The 15,497-nt window shown below is 37.6% G+C and overlaps 1 protein-coding gene across 5 annotated transcripts in view; it reads left to right on the top strand.

Annotated features, from left to right (window-relative positions):
• Positions 1 to 15,497, top strand: part of CADM2 (cell adhesion molecule 2) — a 687,808-nt gene that overhangs the window by 538,415 nt on the left and 133,896 nt on the right. For all 5 annotated transcript variants that reach the window (XM_054811026.1, XM_054811045.1, XM_054811018.1 and 2 more), the window contains one exon: positions 15,306 to 15,458. In XM_054811026.1, coding sequence (XP_054667001.1) covers positions 15,306 to 15,458 — 153 coding nt within the window. The remainder of the gene's footprint in view (positions 1 to 15,305; positions 15,459 to 15,497) is intronic.

Below are 15,497 nucleotides of genomic sequence, written 5' to 3'. Positions count from 1 at the left end.
CCTGATGAAGACACAGGACCTACCCCCCACCCCTCATGCAGTTAAGTGACCCAGAACTGAGGCAATTGCCCTTAGGTATTTGTACATCCTGAGAGACTTGAGCTTAGCAACTCAGCTGGGTCCCTGTCATTGCATAATTGAAGGAGTTCAGTGGTGCCCAAAGGTTTTCCTTAGGCACAAGGATTCACGTTTCTGATGTTTGCTATAGTTTTCTGTGGTAAGTTGACCTGCCACTAGAGCTAGGTACTATTCCTTAATAAATTGACAGAAATATCAGACACTGAATAATGGTGCAGAGTGCCAGTAAGCTTCCCGGGCGTTGTTGTAGTGGCTTTTTGACACGTCTGTCTCAGCTGCCAAATTTATTCCAGTAGAGATCACCTTACAAGATGACACTTGATTTACATTATCTGATTTGTTCCATAATGGGGGAGATCAGAGTCGAGTCTTTGATTTCATTTTCACAGGGAACAATATATCTTTAATTTTAAAATGGATGATCAGCAAGTACATTCATAGAATAATTCAGGACATCACTTCGGCTACAGCAATTCACATTGCGGAGCGGTGTAATCATCATTCCCATCCTACTTTGTCTGTCGCAGTCAGTAATGTTTCATGTAGGCTCATCTGTAGCTGTCCGTCTTGGATCTAGATAGACATGCTGGGGCCAGATCCTCAAGTAGTTCCACAGTCTTTTCTCCCCCTTCCCCTTTCTTGGAATTTAAGCAGTCTCCAAGGAACATTATCCTGTAAAGTGCTATTGAGGGAGAGAAAGGCACTTTTTTGCCCCTTTTTGGCTTTAATCCATTTAATGTTTTATGTCTGTTGGTAGAATTAGGAAGACAGATTTGCATATGAGGATTTCGTTTTGTCTTCGTCAGCCTGGTTGCAGACTCTGCTAATTATTGGTGTAAAGCTCATGATATAGATTTTACAGTAGGAGCTTCCCTATGGTCTCTTACAGAACTTTACAGTACCTTTGATTTAGTATTAATCCATATAGCTCTGATTACCCTCCTCTGCCTGGCTGTAACATCAAATCTGCCAGTATTCTTAAATTGATAAGATTGTAGTTTTCTGTGCTAGAACTGGTTGATCTTCAGGGTTTTTTTCTTTTTTTTTCTTTTGGTTGTGGTGGTGGGAGATTGTTTTATTTTGGTGTAATCTATCAATGTTTGGTGATACTTTCCATGATTCAACTAGAGAAAGTTAAATCTGCAAAGAAAGTTTCAAATTTAGGAAACACTAGATAAAGTATCAGCATTTTTCTGCATAATGATTGGTCCTTTTTTAATTCAGATTTTTAATTGAGCATTACTAAGTGCTGTATGATTTTATTTTTTTTTCTTTCCTACTCTTAGAATGGACCTCGTTGAAATCAAGTAATGCAGTATGATTCTTGTCTATCAAGCATAGAGGGTTCAAAAGCATATTCAGTAAGTCAGTATTCGCAGGTACTTCATTACTGCACCTTTAATAACTGAATTATAGAACTCATTTTTTTATCTACTAGGGATTTTTTTAAATAGATTTTTTTGGCTCCAGCTGAATCCTGATAACACCATGGGATTCCTGGTCTGAGAAGGAAACATTTTAATTATCTAGCTAGCGGTAACATCCTTTCTTAATGAGGAAATTAACCCGTGGTACAGAGGTAATTTGTTGGGCTTTTCAATAACCCTGAAGATATAAGTTGCTAGAGCTTCCAAAACTCTGTTGTTATTGTTGTTGTTATTTCTGACCACGATGCTGCAATTCGGTGTTGATGCAAAAGTTTTCTTGGGGGGCTGAAGCTTGTCATATCCTACAAGTAGCAAAAGCAGCTGAGAACAGATCACAACCACTTAGAACAAGATCCTGGAGCGTGGAGAGCTCATCCATACAGACTCACCATGAACATCTGGCAGGCTTCTTTCTCTCAAGTTCCTCCCTTTCTGTTGTTCCAACTGGAAACGTTTTCACTGATGTAATCAAAGGTTTTTAAATTCTTTGGTGTTCTAACAGACATGTTCATGGGAGGGCGTACTAGCACAGCACTGATTTCCAGAGGAGATCACATTAATCTGTCAACATTTTAACAATACCAGACAAGACTTATCTCTATGGATGGATAGTCCTCAAACAGTTGTCTTCAGTACAGTTCAGCAGAGTTGTTAATTATAAGAAAACAATTTAAAAGCCAAAAAGGAGCAGAGGAATGCTTGAAAATTTGTTTGGTTTTCTTTTTCTGTAGTATTACGGTACAGGTAAAAGCTATATGAATCAGAGAATCATAGAATAGCTAAGGTTGGAAGGGTCATCTGAAGATGATGTAGTCCAACTGCCTTGCTCAAGCCAGGCCAGCCAGAGCAGGTTTCCCCAGACCATGTCCAGTCAGGTTTTGAGTATCTCCAAGGATGGAGTTTCTACAGTCTCTCTGGGCAACCGGTGCAGGTGTCTGACCACCCTCACTGTAAAACAGGTTTTTCTATGCTTAAGTTGATTTTCTGCATTTCAATTTGTGCCCGTTGCCTCTTGGCCTGTCAGCATGCACTACTGAGAAGTGCCTGGCTCCATCTTCTCTGCTCCCCTCATGAGATATTTACAAACATTGATGAGATCCCCCTGACCCTTCTCCAGGGTGAACAGTCCCAGCACTCAGACTCTCCTTACATGACAGATGTTCCAGTCCCTTAATCACCTCTGTGGCCCTTTGTTGTGCTCTCTCCAGTATGTCCCTGTCTCTCTCGTACTGGGGAGCCCAGAACTGGACCCAGCACTGCAGCTGTGGCCTCACCAGCGCTGAGCAGAGGGGAAGGATCACCTCCCTCCACCTGCTGGCAACGTTCTTCCTAATACAGCTCAGGATGCTGATAAGAGTAAAGTAATTTAAATTTGCAGTAGTTACATTTTTGCACTTCTGTTACAGAAAAGATAAAGCATACTGTGGAGTTTATATTTGGAAATATAAAGAAATAAATTAATTTTGCGTACACTTCCCTTTTAAAGAGTTACTAATCAGTGTTCCTGATGTATATTTCATGTGCAATTGGTTTAGCCCATTCTTATTTTCTAATTTCTTTCAGCAGCCTCATTCTCATAGAGAAATTAACTATCACACAGAGGAAACAAAATTATTTACTACAGAAAATGGGAAAAGTGTTACTCAGAGGGATGCCAGCAGGTTTTTTGTCAATTAAAGATTGATGGGGAGAAAAGGAAGAGACTAGATGGAGGAAAAAGTGGAAGCAAAGACAGCTTATTCCAAGGACTGGTGACATTCACATATGTGTGCAGTCAAGAAAGAAATGTAAAGTAAAAGTAAAAGTAAAGAAATGTAAAGTAAAAAAAAAAAAAAAGAAATGTAAAGTAAAAGTAAAAGTAAAGAATGAGGAAAGGATGGGATCAGTGAGGCAGGACAAAAACTGTCTGTTGGAAGATAAACGTATATTGAATATACTAAAGGTTGTTATAGAGGAAATAAATTAAATATAAAATTTAATTATTTAGTAAGTTTTGGTTGACAAATTTGGAAACACCTTGATTAAAGAAGGGCAAGAGGATCTGAGGAAGGCATCAAACTTGGAAAACAGAGTTAGCAAGCAAAACAGAAAACAGAAGAAAAAACCCTGCTTTTATTAAAAGTAGTAGTATTAAAATATCATTATGTACCAGAGGAAGTGGATTTGATGCCTGAAACTTTTCCAGAACTGTTGAGTCTACCGGGAGTTGAGTAAGATGGGAAAGGAGATTCAGGTCTATAGACAACAGGTTTATTTTTCTAAATACTTTTTAAAATAGAGGTCTTAAATTTTGTGCCTTGAGAAGAGGAAAAAGTAGTTGAATGCTAGGTAAAAAGTAGTTAAGTGAATCAGCTCTGAAGTGAAGAGAGAAGAGAGAGAAGGAGGAATCAAGGACATAATATAATTAAAAATAGGATATTATAACTGAGATACCAAAAACATTCATTTATCCAGTGCTGCAGATTCTTCCTGCAGCATTCTTTACTACATCTGATGCTGTGAACATATTATCATCCAAATGTGCAATTAATGTCCTTTGACGGGCACTTTGTCGACAAGCCCAAGAAAGAGCACAGAAACATTCACTGCCCTGAAGGCCGAATACCTCTGCTTGTGGCATGTCTCAGCCAGCTTGTGAAGCAGAATTGGAAGTCACTCTTGATCCATTACATACAATTCAATAGTACACAGTAAATTCAGAAATTCTTCTTAGAATGTATCTCCAGCACTTAAGTGATTCACAGTCCATTAAAAATAGCCACAAAAAGCAGTCAACATTGCAGCAACTCCTTGCAATTTGTAAATAGTCAATGATTCCTTTCATGTGACAATCATGGTATACAAATCTATCCTTCAAGAGTAATAAATTGAAGACAGGTTAGTTTTGGTGGTTACTTAGTGAGTCTTCAGACTATACTGGTTAAGAAAAGTGCAGTATAAGAACCAATACTATTAATCATTTGTAAGAAGTTTGAAGGGTAAATAGCATTCTCTAGCTATGAAGCTGTAAAAGGTAGTTACTCTATATATTTGCTTTTCAAATTAATGTATTCAGTCCTTTACCTACTGCTACAATTTGAACTGCAGAAAGAAACAATCAGAAGAATATTTTTCACCAACTCTTAAAGAAGAGAAAATGCCTGCAATAAATGTTTAAATGAAAAAGCCAGGATGCATTCAGCTGTTTTTTATCTAGACATATGTGTTAAGCATGGACAATTTTCTTCTGATATACTCAAATATATATCTGGTGTACGTGAATGGCCCCGAAAATGTTGGATATTGGGGATAAATGCTACTAATGGTAGCATGATTCCATGCATCTATTACTGTCAGTATCTACTGTTTGTTAAATAATGCATTTATTCATAGTAGAGTTTTTATTCAGTGCAGCTACCAGTACTTAGTATCTTGTTGTATGTCAAATATTTGTTTTATTTTTCCAATGATATTCTGTAGTACTTGAAGACTATGTCTGGCCACCACTCTGGACTCAAATATTGTATTGCTGCATTTGTGAGGTCACCACGTTCTTGGACTATAGCTTCACAAGAAGTGTATTTGCACAAACTAGGTGTAGCCTAGAAAAACTATTTATTCTCTTTCTCTTTCTCTTTTTTTTTTTTTTTTGACTATAAAGTGGAGAGATGGGCAGCATCTTCTGAGGGATTCAAATCAGAAGCCTCCATGAGGGAGAGAATCGCTTAGGAAAAGCTAAAGATTAATCTTTGTCAATATCCACCAAAGGTTTTTTTTTGTTGGTGTTTCAGGATTGGTCACATTCCTGAATTTTGTGATATGCAGATTCTTTACACCAAAAAAATCTAGAATCACAAGAGCACAGAATCTTTCATGTTGGAAAGAACCTTTCGAAGTCACCTAGTCCAACTTTCTTATCCAACTATGTCCACTTAGAGAAAGTTCCTTAGAAAATTAGAGGTCTAGAAATTCCGCTGCCAAATTTTTCTTTTGAATTTGGATTAAGTTCATTATTTGCTTCTACTTCATGCTAAACAATCCCAAGTCTTTCAGCCTCTCCTTGTATGAGAGATGTTCCAATCCCTTAATTATCTGTCTCCATCTCCATTTCTTACTAGTGGTTTCCTTCACAGCACCCTGCAACTGGAAAACTAAGACAAATCCTGCAAAAGAGGAAGCATCTGTGTACTTGTGGTTCAGAGGCAGATTGTCTGCTGCTAGGCTGTATGAGACACATTATAAAACTTTAAAAGGCTTTATCATAAAAGATGTTAAAACCACCAAAGATCTTTCTGAGAATCCTCTCTGGAATTGCACTAGATGCATCTCAGATCTCTCCTGATACGTTGTACCATATTTCAATTCCCTCAATAGTGAGATCTGCAAGTCATCACTAACACCACTAATATCTTCAGTATTGACATATACATTAGAATTTGACTCTACATTGGTACTGGAATCAATTGCTAGATTGACTGCAGGTACACTTATCAATCGTTGATTTCTTTGCTGTTTTGTTCAGGTTCTATAATATTTTCAAGGCAGTGACCTGTTCTTAACTAGCCTCTGGAGGAACCTATGTTGCTCCACTGACTGCAGCAGGAGTTTAGGGAGTCTGACCTCTTAATGAAGTTAGGACAAATGAGTATTCCTACTGCATGTCTAGCCAATGTACCATCTGCTATAGGAAGAATGATGTTAATTTATGTATCTACATGGATGATCAAGAAGTGCAGAAAGAACAGGGGTATCTTATAGCTGTTCTCTCTTAGAGAGAGATCTCTCCTAGATCATTCATAAGTGAGAAAGTGTCTCCAAATTCACCTGAGATAATATGCTTGAACAGGACTGCACTCTTCAGAAATAAGAAGACTGTGACTTTCCAAGAAATATGAAGAAATACTATAAACCTGATTCTACCATGAGTATTACTCATTCATGCCACGAAAAAACATTTGCAGTATGATGGGATCAATACATTTAGCTGGTGAATGAGCAGAACTGCAATGTCACCATCTACAAGCTAGAGAAATACAGGTATAATTAGTTCTGCAGCTTCCTTAAGACATGGTCAGCTGCAGACACATATGAAAAACATGTTGCACATGGGTATATGTGAGGAGAACCTGGATTTCCAGCAGTGCTAAGAGTGTAAAATTTGGCCGAGTTGTGCTGTTCCTGGCCCTTTAGGATTCCTTGCATCCAAAGTTGACTAAAGCCAATGCATGAGGGTCACCAGCCGTGACTGGAAAGAGCAGTCTCTTGAAAAGAAAAAAGTGGGTATACTGTAACTGATGCTCTTTAAAACTTGTTAGAGCTCTGTGCTGTTTGGCTAGACAGTTTTTAATACCTAAACAAGCTTAACTCTGCCTTGGTCAGCAATCATTTAAGTACTGGTAACACAATTATTAATACTAACGTCAGTAGCATGAGGAGAAATTGCCTGGTCTGGTCTTCACAGAAAACAAAGCAGAAATCTGTGTACCTTTGGTTTAGTTTGCAACAGGATTAGTATTTATTCACTCCTTCTATTTCAATAATGTCATTATCTAATATTTCTCACTTACAATGAATTCTCATTTAGCCTGAAACATACTGTTTTGTGTTTTCAGTACTACCCTCAAAATTCTAGAAAAAGAAATTATCTTTCTGACTTCTATTAGTATTTTCTTAGGTAGGTGTGGGTTGTTATTACAGCTCTCCATTGTATTATTTTCATTTTCGTAGTATTACTTATGCAGAAGTATTCCATGGGTAGACCTTCAGAAATTACCTTTCCAAATGAGAGCCTGTTTCTATCTGTGATTTACAAGATATGACACAGTATGATGTATGCAGTTTTGGAATATTGTAGCATTATTTTTTCCTTTTACTGTAATTGCCAGTATCAGTACAACCCAGAATAGGATTCATCTTTTTAGAGTGGTGTTGCATTTGAACATATAGTTAAATAATTTCCTCTGTAATCCTCAGGGCTTCTTTCCTGCATTACTGCTTTCAAAATATCAGTCTCCAACTTGGTATATAAGATTATCATTTTTACCAATTACTTTTGTCTATTGAATCTCATTTATTTTAATTCTGTCCATCTCTAACCTTGCCAGATCATTTTGCAATTTTAATTTTTGCAGCTGCATATTTGAGAAGTATGATTTTAAAAGATTTTCTAGGCTACCGTGATGTGGCACATGTCCAGTTGCATTAGTATAATAGGAAATCTTGTAATTCCCCATTGCAGAAGGAACTAGATGAGCAGACCTTGTAAGACGTTTCATCCTGACTAATGTGATTTTTGTTTTATTTTTTGGAGGTACAGTTAAACATTGTTCCAATACAATAAAACAATAAAGCATCTTCATAGTTCAAAACCTGTATGTTTTGGAAGGATTCGAAACTTAAATTTGTTATTTGAAAGTGAGGCAGCCCTCGGACCTTACAAGGCAATAAATGTCCTCCTTATGATTCTCAGCAGACAAGCAGAACATAAGTGCAGTGTCTCTTTAATACCAGAAACAAGCATTTTCAACACCCTAGAAGGCAAGTTCTTCTCTTTTTTGCATATTGCCATGTTTCCTGAATGCTCTGAAAAAGAGAGAAACTGAAGAGAATACAGAAAATGATTGTGAGAGAAAATGTAGCTCACTGCAGAAAATCTGGCATGCAGGAAAGTTTCACCATATTTATTCCATTCATGAAGGGCATATAATCATCCTGGCCTTCTTTTGTCAGTTGGCAACAGTTGGAGAAACCTCACTTAGCAGATGTGTTCAAGGTTGCAAGTCGCTGTGAGTCACCTTAAACTGTTTTCGGTTTATCCAGATTGCAGGATAAACTGAGACTTGTTTTTGTTTCACTGAAGAAATTATCTTGCTGTTTGCATTTTCCTCATGAGCATCTAAGGCTGTTCTTTAAATACAGCCCATCCTGACAAATAACAGAAAGTGTACGGATAGGGTCTGGCCCCCCAGTTCTTTGGCCTTTTCAAGGCAGTAAGCAAGCACAGAGAAGATGTCTCTGTTAGTGAGATGTCAGCACCTCTTCTAATGAAGGGAGTTTGCTGTACTCCTTGATATATGCATTATCCAAAGTGCAAAAAATCTGAAAAATATAAAAAGGAGAAAGCAGCTTGCTGTTGAACATTGTTCTCTAAGTAAGCTAATCAAATATTTCAGCAGTATTTCTCAGCTGAAAACAATCTAGTCTTTTCTTATTAGATTGCAAGCCAGAGCATAAAGTAGAAGATGACCAGATGATCAGAGGTAGAAGGATATTCCTATTGGCCCCATTGTTTCTTCTTTTTGATTACCAAGTTCTTTAGAAGGATTCAAAGAGAAACAGCAATGCAGTGGAATGAAAGTTAAACTAATCTCCAAGGATTGTAATGCTCTTCCATTTCAAAAACCTTAGCACCTTCTCTGAAATGCAGTGATACCCTGAATTTATTCAGTAAATACATGAAGGGGCTGGAAAGTTCAGTGAAGCTGAAGTATCCACAGCATCTAAGTGACACAAAACTGTGAAAGATGCTGTTTGGAATGTCTTTTTCAATTCATCTGTGTTACTAATCACTTTCCTAATGGGAAAAAAAAATCATATATCTGCAAATTAGCCAGAATACTGTTCCACAGCCAATTAGCCAAAGATCTGTCCACAGTATTGTGACCTTCAGTTTTTGTTATTGCTGCTCATCTTACTTAGAAATGATGTCACCTTTAAAGGACTCCAAGCAATACATCAACCAATCTAACAGGTTGCATAGAAACTTCTAACGTATTACCGAGTGCTTTTCCTTCTACATTAGCATTACCTGTGAAAATAGACTCAATTTCAACTTTTCTGTCCCAGTACTGAAATCTGTCATGACTCCAGACTAATTAGGAGATCATCTATCTTTCTGACCTTTGGACTCTGTTGGAATCATGACCAGCTAGTAATAAGAGCAAAAGTGGTAGTTTCACAGACACAATGCTACGGAGTTCATTTCCAGCGAGAGGTAAAAATGGCCTCACCACATGCAGAAATAGAAATAGAAAACACGTGATTACTAAATATCCACTCTGCCACTCTGGCCTTGTATCCCTCCTTGTATGAAAGTGATTAAATTGCATGACTGGAAATGAAAGAGGAAGAAAAAAGGATTTTCCTTCCACATACAAATAATTGAGAAGTTTTAAAATATTAGGAGTTCAGATAACATGCAAGTACCTACTAGATAGGTACGGCATCACTAGAATAACTGTGTATCAGTTGGAAATGGGCAAACTGTTAATATAGCAACAGATGAATGAGTACATTATTTTTTTAAAGGAAATTGAAATATTTTGACAAGGAGTATGAAGGCTGAGAAAACTAGACACAGAATAACAATAATAATTTTTTTTTCCATTTACTTTCCTCCTGTCTTTTTTCTTTCCCTTGTGGTGGTGGTGGTCTGCGGCCTGACAGATATTGATGCACAACTATTGGCAAGTGCTGTAGATCATCCCTATAGGCATCTTGGTATATTGAATTCCTTAGGAACAAAGCAAAAGGCCACCTAAAGTATATCTAAGTATATCCAGAAACAAAATATAAACCCTTTGAAATCTATTTTAGATTCGATGATGGTACTGCATTCAGCAAGTTAGAATCTGAAAATCAGAGGGATTGTTTCAGTTTCATAGGTATCAAGTTTTCTGAGAGTTTAGCATGACCTGTGGAGTTTCAGGAATCTTTCTGGTTCCAACTAATGGTTACATTATTCCCATGACAGAGGGAATAACTCTAACATAAGGAAGAAAATTTTGTTGAGTGAATCCCAGGATAGCAGCATATGTCAAGTTAGTATTGTCAAAACATCTGCAAATTACTCTGGAGGATTCGGGGTGGCTTTTTGTTTGTTTTTTACCCATTCTTCAAATATATGACACCAAATGCTAGTAAGATGTAGTCATTTTAGAGAAATAAGATTAGACATGCTGCTCTCTGGCTATTACATCTAACAGGTCCAACTGCCTTTTCCCCCCAGTATGAAACGTGAAGATTTTTTTCAACAACAGTGTGAATTCCTAAGTTTATTTTCTCTCTAATACAATTCCTATTGCAAGATTTCACTACGTGACTGCATATGATCATTGTATTATTTTGTGCAAAAAGTAAAGTACAGCTTTATGTGATTGTGAACAAGGAGACCAGTTTATTGCAATGGTCGTCAGTCTCAACAATTGCTAATTAATGCAGCTGAAATACATGACTGCAACTTTTACTCATAATAATCTAAACTATGCAAATTGTCAAGGCTGACTGTTTCTGTGTCAGAAAACATTCTGAAAGAGAATGACAGGTAAAATAAATGAAGTATGTCTGCTTAGGAACAAGTATTTTATGCATAATTATTTCATACCTTGCAAATTAACTACATCATATGTGCTTGGGAATTACAGAAAACTGAAAAAAATGTACTCAGGGCATATTGGAATTTACTATGCAATTCTATTTCTTGTTGCGTTTTATTTTTTATAAGTGCTTCCAACATAAGAATACAGGAAGGAGATGTCAGTGGTGGTATTCTTTGTTACTGTTTTGGCATAGGTGGATTTCCCAGAAGTCAAATACATATTCTGCTTATTTAACCTTTTTCTAGCATCTCTGTATCATGTAAAAATGTAGGTATGCAAACTATTGGTAAGGTAACGATTCGGCAAAGTAGGTGAAAATCCCCAGGAAGAGGCCAAAAAGGTCTGCTGGGCTTCCAGCAAAGTGAAATGGGAAAAAGGAAGAGCTTCCAGAGGAGGTTCTGAAAGAGCAGGCAGAGGTAGGAGCAAGTCTGGGCACCCATGCAAGTCAAGTCAGGACGGAGCTTGTAGAATCTTCAAGGACAAAGCTGTCTTTTCTGTGCTCACCTGGGCCGTCTTGTCACTACCACAATAAAACTGATAAGCAGTATTCAGAAACTATCTGTGGAATACGAATGGAGCTGTTAGTATAACTTTCTTAAAAAGTGGAGGAATAAATACTGTCACCTGAGTGCAATACAGCACCTGTATTACAGTATGAGACACTTTAAGGAGAAGCCTGGTGTTTCCCGTTAACTTTTGTGGGCAGCTAGAAATATGTACTGCCGTATGTATTGAACAACGCATGGACATTGGGCACTTCAGTATATAGGAAGCCTGTTTATTAGTGCGTACCAAACTCCAGATGCATGCAGAATGTCCCCATACATGTTCTACTTTTTGTTTTCAACTCTTAATCAAATAAGAGAGAACATTTTGTATTATATTTTATGTTACTTTATTTAAACTGCTATGGTAGAGCCTGGAGTTGGCTTAAACCTTGTGGTAAAATTGCCCGGTTTGGGGCAGCTCTCACTTCAAAGAAAGAGCAATCAGAAAGCTTTTGAAGCCCGTGTCCTTAAAACAGAGACTAATAAACCAGATGAGATCACTCTTTAAGCAAGTAGAACTCAGATCTGTTGAAACGGATAAAATACGGAGTACTGTAAATAAATCTCCTTCCTTTCCACCAGCTCCTTGAGGAGTATGTCTTCTCCTTCGAGCCTTTGCTTGCCACTTGATACCTTTCAGCAGCTGCCTTCTGTTGAGGCTCCACGGGCTTCTTTGCTCCATCAGCGAGGCTTGGCAAGAGCCCTGCTCCACTCAGCCTCCCTGCTGGCTGGCTAGAAGTACTCCTGGCTTCTCCAGTGCCGCCGGCTGTTCAATTGCTGTCCGAGGGAGCAGTCATCCACTCCCAGAGGGTTCCCCCTGCCCCCGGGGAAAGGGAGCCAGGACTAGACAGTTAGGCAGCCACTTTTTTCCTCTGATCCAACTTCACCCTTTTAGCAAAATATACCTAACACAGAAAATGGAAACAAACCAGTTCTGGTATCCAGCACAGCTACCAATTTCATAGGAGGAATTGGTGTCTTTCCAAGCAGAGACAGGTAAAGATATAGACACAGATGTAGGAATAAAGTTTGAAAATACAATTCTAAAAAGATTCAATGTAAATGCTAGCCTTGTCTAAGCAATAGCAGTAGAGTTTTCTCATTGGTTTGCTCTCAAATCCGCATAGACAGCAAAGCTTACAGATGTTTAGGTCTGAAATTGATGGCACAGATAATTAACTGCATTTAGACTTAGCACTTATAAAAATACTTCTGACAAACAGCTTTCCTGCAAAGGAGTAGTACGTCGGTGCTATTTGCAGCATTTTTTGCAAAGGCTCTGTGTTGGTATTTCCATTACAAAACTCTTTGTTCTTTCAGTAAAAAATCACTCCAGGCTGAAACATGGAACATCTGATCTCAGCTCTTGATCAGTGGTTGTTTTTACCAGTTTTCCACAAAATTGACTGAGCTGAGATTTCTGTGTTGTACAAAGGTTAAAAAAGGTGTGGAGGGGAGGAAATGAGGGAGGGGAGCTGTAAGAATGTAGTTGATGCAGGTGGTTTGTATTTCAATTGTTTTTTTCTCTACCAGTAAGATTGAAATGGTGTGCTATTGGCATCATCTGTAGACCATTTGTGCTCTGGTGGAATTCATTACAGTTCTTTTTAGTGCATGAAATTCTGCACGTTGCCCATCTATAGGAAAATATTTCAAGAGCTACGTATATCTTTATCACGAGGCACTAGCAACTGAAAATTATAACAAAATAAAATACGATATGATATACTGCATTTTTTAAATAATTTCTGATTAAGGGGAAGCAAAAATCACCACTTCCAAATTATGGGGTGCTGAGGGGGTTTTTGTTGGGCTTTTTTGTATTTCCTATGCTGTTCTCCAAATTATATATATGGGTGTGGTGGTAATCAAACCGTTTGGAAGCACTGGGTCATTTTGAAAATAATTTTTTTTTGAAAGGTCAGTAATGTGAAATAAACTACCATTCTTATGTCTGCTCAGTTTGCATCTGACTAGAATTGAAAAGCTGAGAAATGAATTCTGAGTCTCCATCTACTTCCTCAAAGATAGCAACAGCTTCACTGTTGTGAGGACTTTTGGCTAGTAAAGCCACAGTCATCAGCTTTGCCTGCTGTTCTGGGTTGGTAGAAGCTTGCTTCTATGTACTTTTTGTTTTCTTGAGCTTGTTTTTCATATTGGTATATACATATATATATATATTTCATTTTGTGGCTTTTCTTTTGCTTGCTTGTTTGCTTTAATGTTGCACCTATTTTCCATCATTATATGCATTTTATATTGTATACTACATAATTATTTATTTCTTGCTTTGGCTGGCCAGAAGATGTCTCAGTTATGTTTGGCATGTGTCCATTACACACAGTCTCAGTCACTTTGATGTGCCTTGGAGCAGTTCATGGCATGCTTGTATGTTAGGTCTGCTTAAGCTGTCACCTTTCAGTCATCAGACCCTGCAGAGACTAAGTCAAGCTTTAGCTGGCCTACCCTGAAATAACCAGTAAATTCAGCTTGAGATTGCTGTAAAGAAACCTGAATGGTAGCCTTAGAAGACAACAAATTCAAGTGACATTTTTGACGAGTCTTCATTGTAGCTGCTTATTTTGGTGTAAATCTTCCTATATTCACAGCACTTGGAGAGCCTTGCAATGGGGCAGAAACATCTCGATTTAGTAGCAAAAGAACCACAGTAAAGCTTTGTTTTTATCATGGGAAGATATAAATGTTAGGAGAAACTAATCTAAGAGCCTTTGGGGGCTTTAGAAAGAAGTGAGTGAGGATAACATTAGGGACTTGAACAGCTTGGTACTTCTCACAAATCAAAGCACAGCTCTCCCGGTAATTCTAATAGTCCCATTTTACTTTTGACTAGCAGAGGCTTACTATAAAAATAGACTCAGTGAAGATTCAAATACTGTCAGGTCAAAGAGGTATACAGCAAAACTTTCTGAGTTACAGGGGCTTTTTTATTGCTCATTTAGGAGAATTACGGTGTTTACTTACTTATGCTGCTAGTATTTCTATGCTGTGGAAAGACTTGATCAATATATGCAGATTCCCAAAACAGCTTTACTGCAGAGAAATTGAATGTTTGGGAATGTTTTGACTGTTTTTCAGCGGAAAATGTGGGTTTATCTAAATATAGGCTTTAAAATATTTAAAATTTTAAAGTATTAGCTAATGTGACATTTTGAAATTAAGTAAATCTCCCTGCTCCTCTTCCCCCAGTGATTTCATGAAAATAAAATTTTGTTAGGAAGGATTTTCTGATAGAATATCAGATTTTTAGTTATAATCCAAAAAGTAAAGCCACTATACTCAATTACCTCAAAGCTTTAAATGTACTCTATATACATGTAGAAGTGGAACTTTCAATATATTCATAGTAAGAAATACCCTTACAACATTCAAGAAATCTGATAGTTCAGTTCAGTATGAGTAGTAATGGACATGAGAAAAATCTGTAGGCAAGCAGTGCAATGCTAGACTTCTTAGTTAAAAATATAGTTTGTTAGTGGATGAAACAGGATTCCCGATATTCATCCACATTTGTAAATACATGGAAAAGAAAACATTTTTAGGAAGGAGTTATTTTGAGCGCTGAACAAAGCGTTCAGGGGGCAGAAATCAGAGTCAATGTTGTTTTTTTCAGAGGAAGGTCAAAGGTAACTAAAGTCCCTCAGTTTCTAGGTTTATATACATTACGAGTCATTCAGTACACTACCTGGAAACTTGCTGAACTCTTGTACTTTATTCCACAGAGAAACCAAACTCCTATGCATAAAGTCAGCCGTGTCCATATCCCTGTATTCTAGGGCGTGATTTCACTAGGCTACTTCATAGAGCCTCTTGTATAACATGCCACGCTTTGTTAATGTGCTGTTTCCTACCTCATAACATGAATTTTTGTTTTTCAGCTCTGAGGGACAACAGAATTGAGCTGGTCCGAGCTTCCTGGCATGAACTGAGTATCAGTGTCAGTGATGTGTCTCTGTCGGATGAAGGGCAGTACACCTGCTCTTTATTTACTATGCCTGTCAAAACTTCCAAGGCTTTTCTTACCGTTCTTGGTAAGTATAAATAGCTGAGCATAAAGAAGCAAGTGTTAA

The sequence above is a fragment of the Grus americana genome, chromosome 1 (genome assembly GCF_028858705.1).
Source record: "Grus americana isolate bGruAme1 chromosome 1, bGruAme1.mat, whole genome shotgun sequence".
NCBI classification, from domain to species: Eukaryota; Metazoa; Chordata; class Aves; order Gruiformes; family Gruidae; genus Grus; species Grus americana.
Note: the sequence above shows the minus strand (reverse complement) of the source record. Positions and strands in the feature narration are given on the sequence as shown.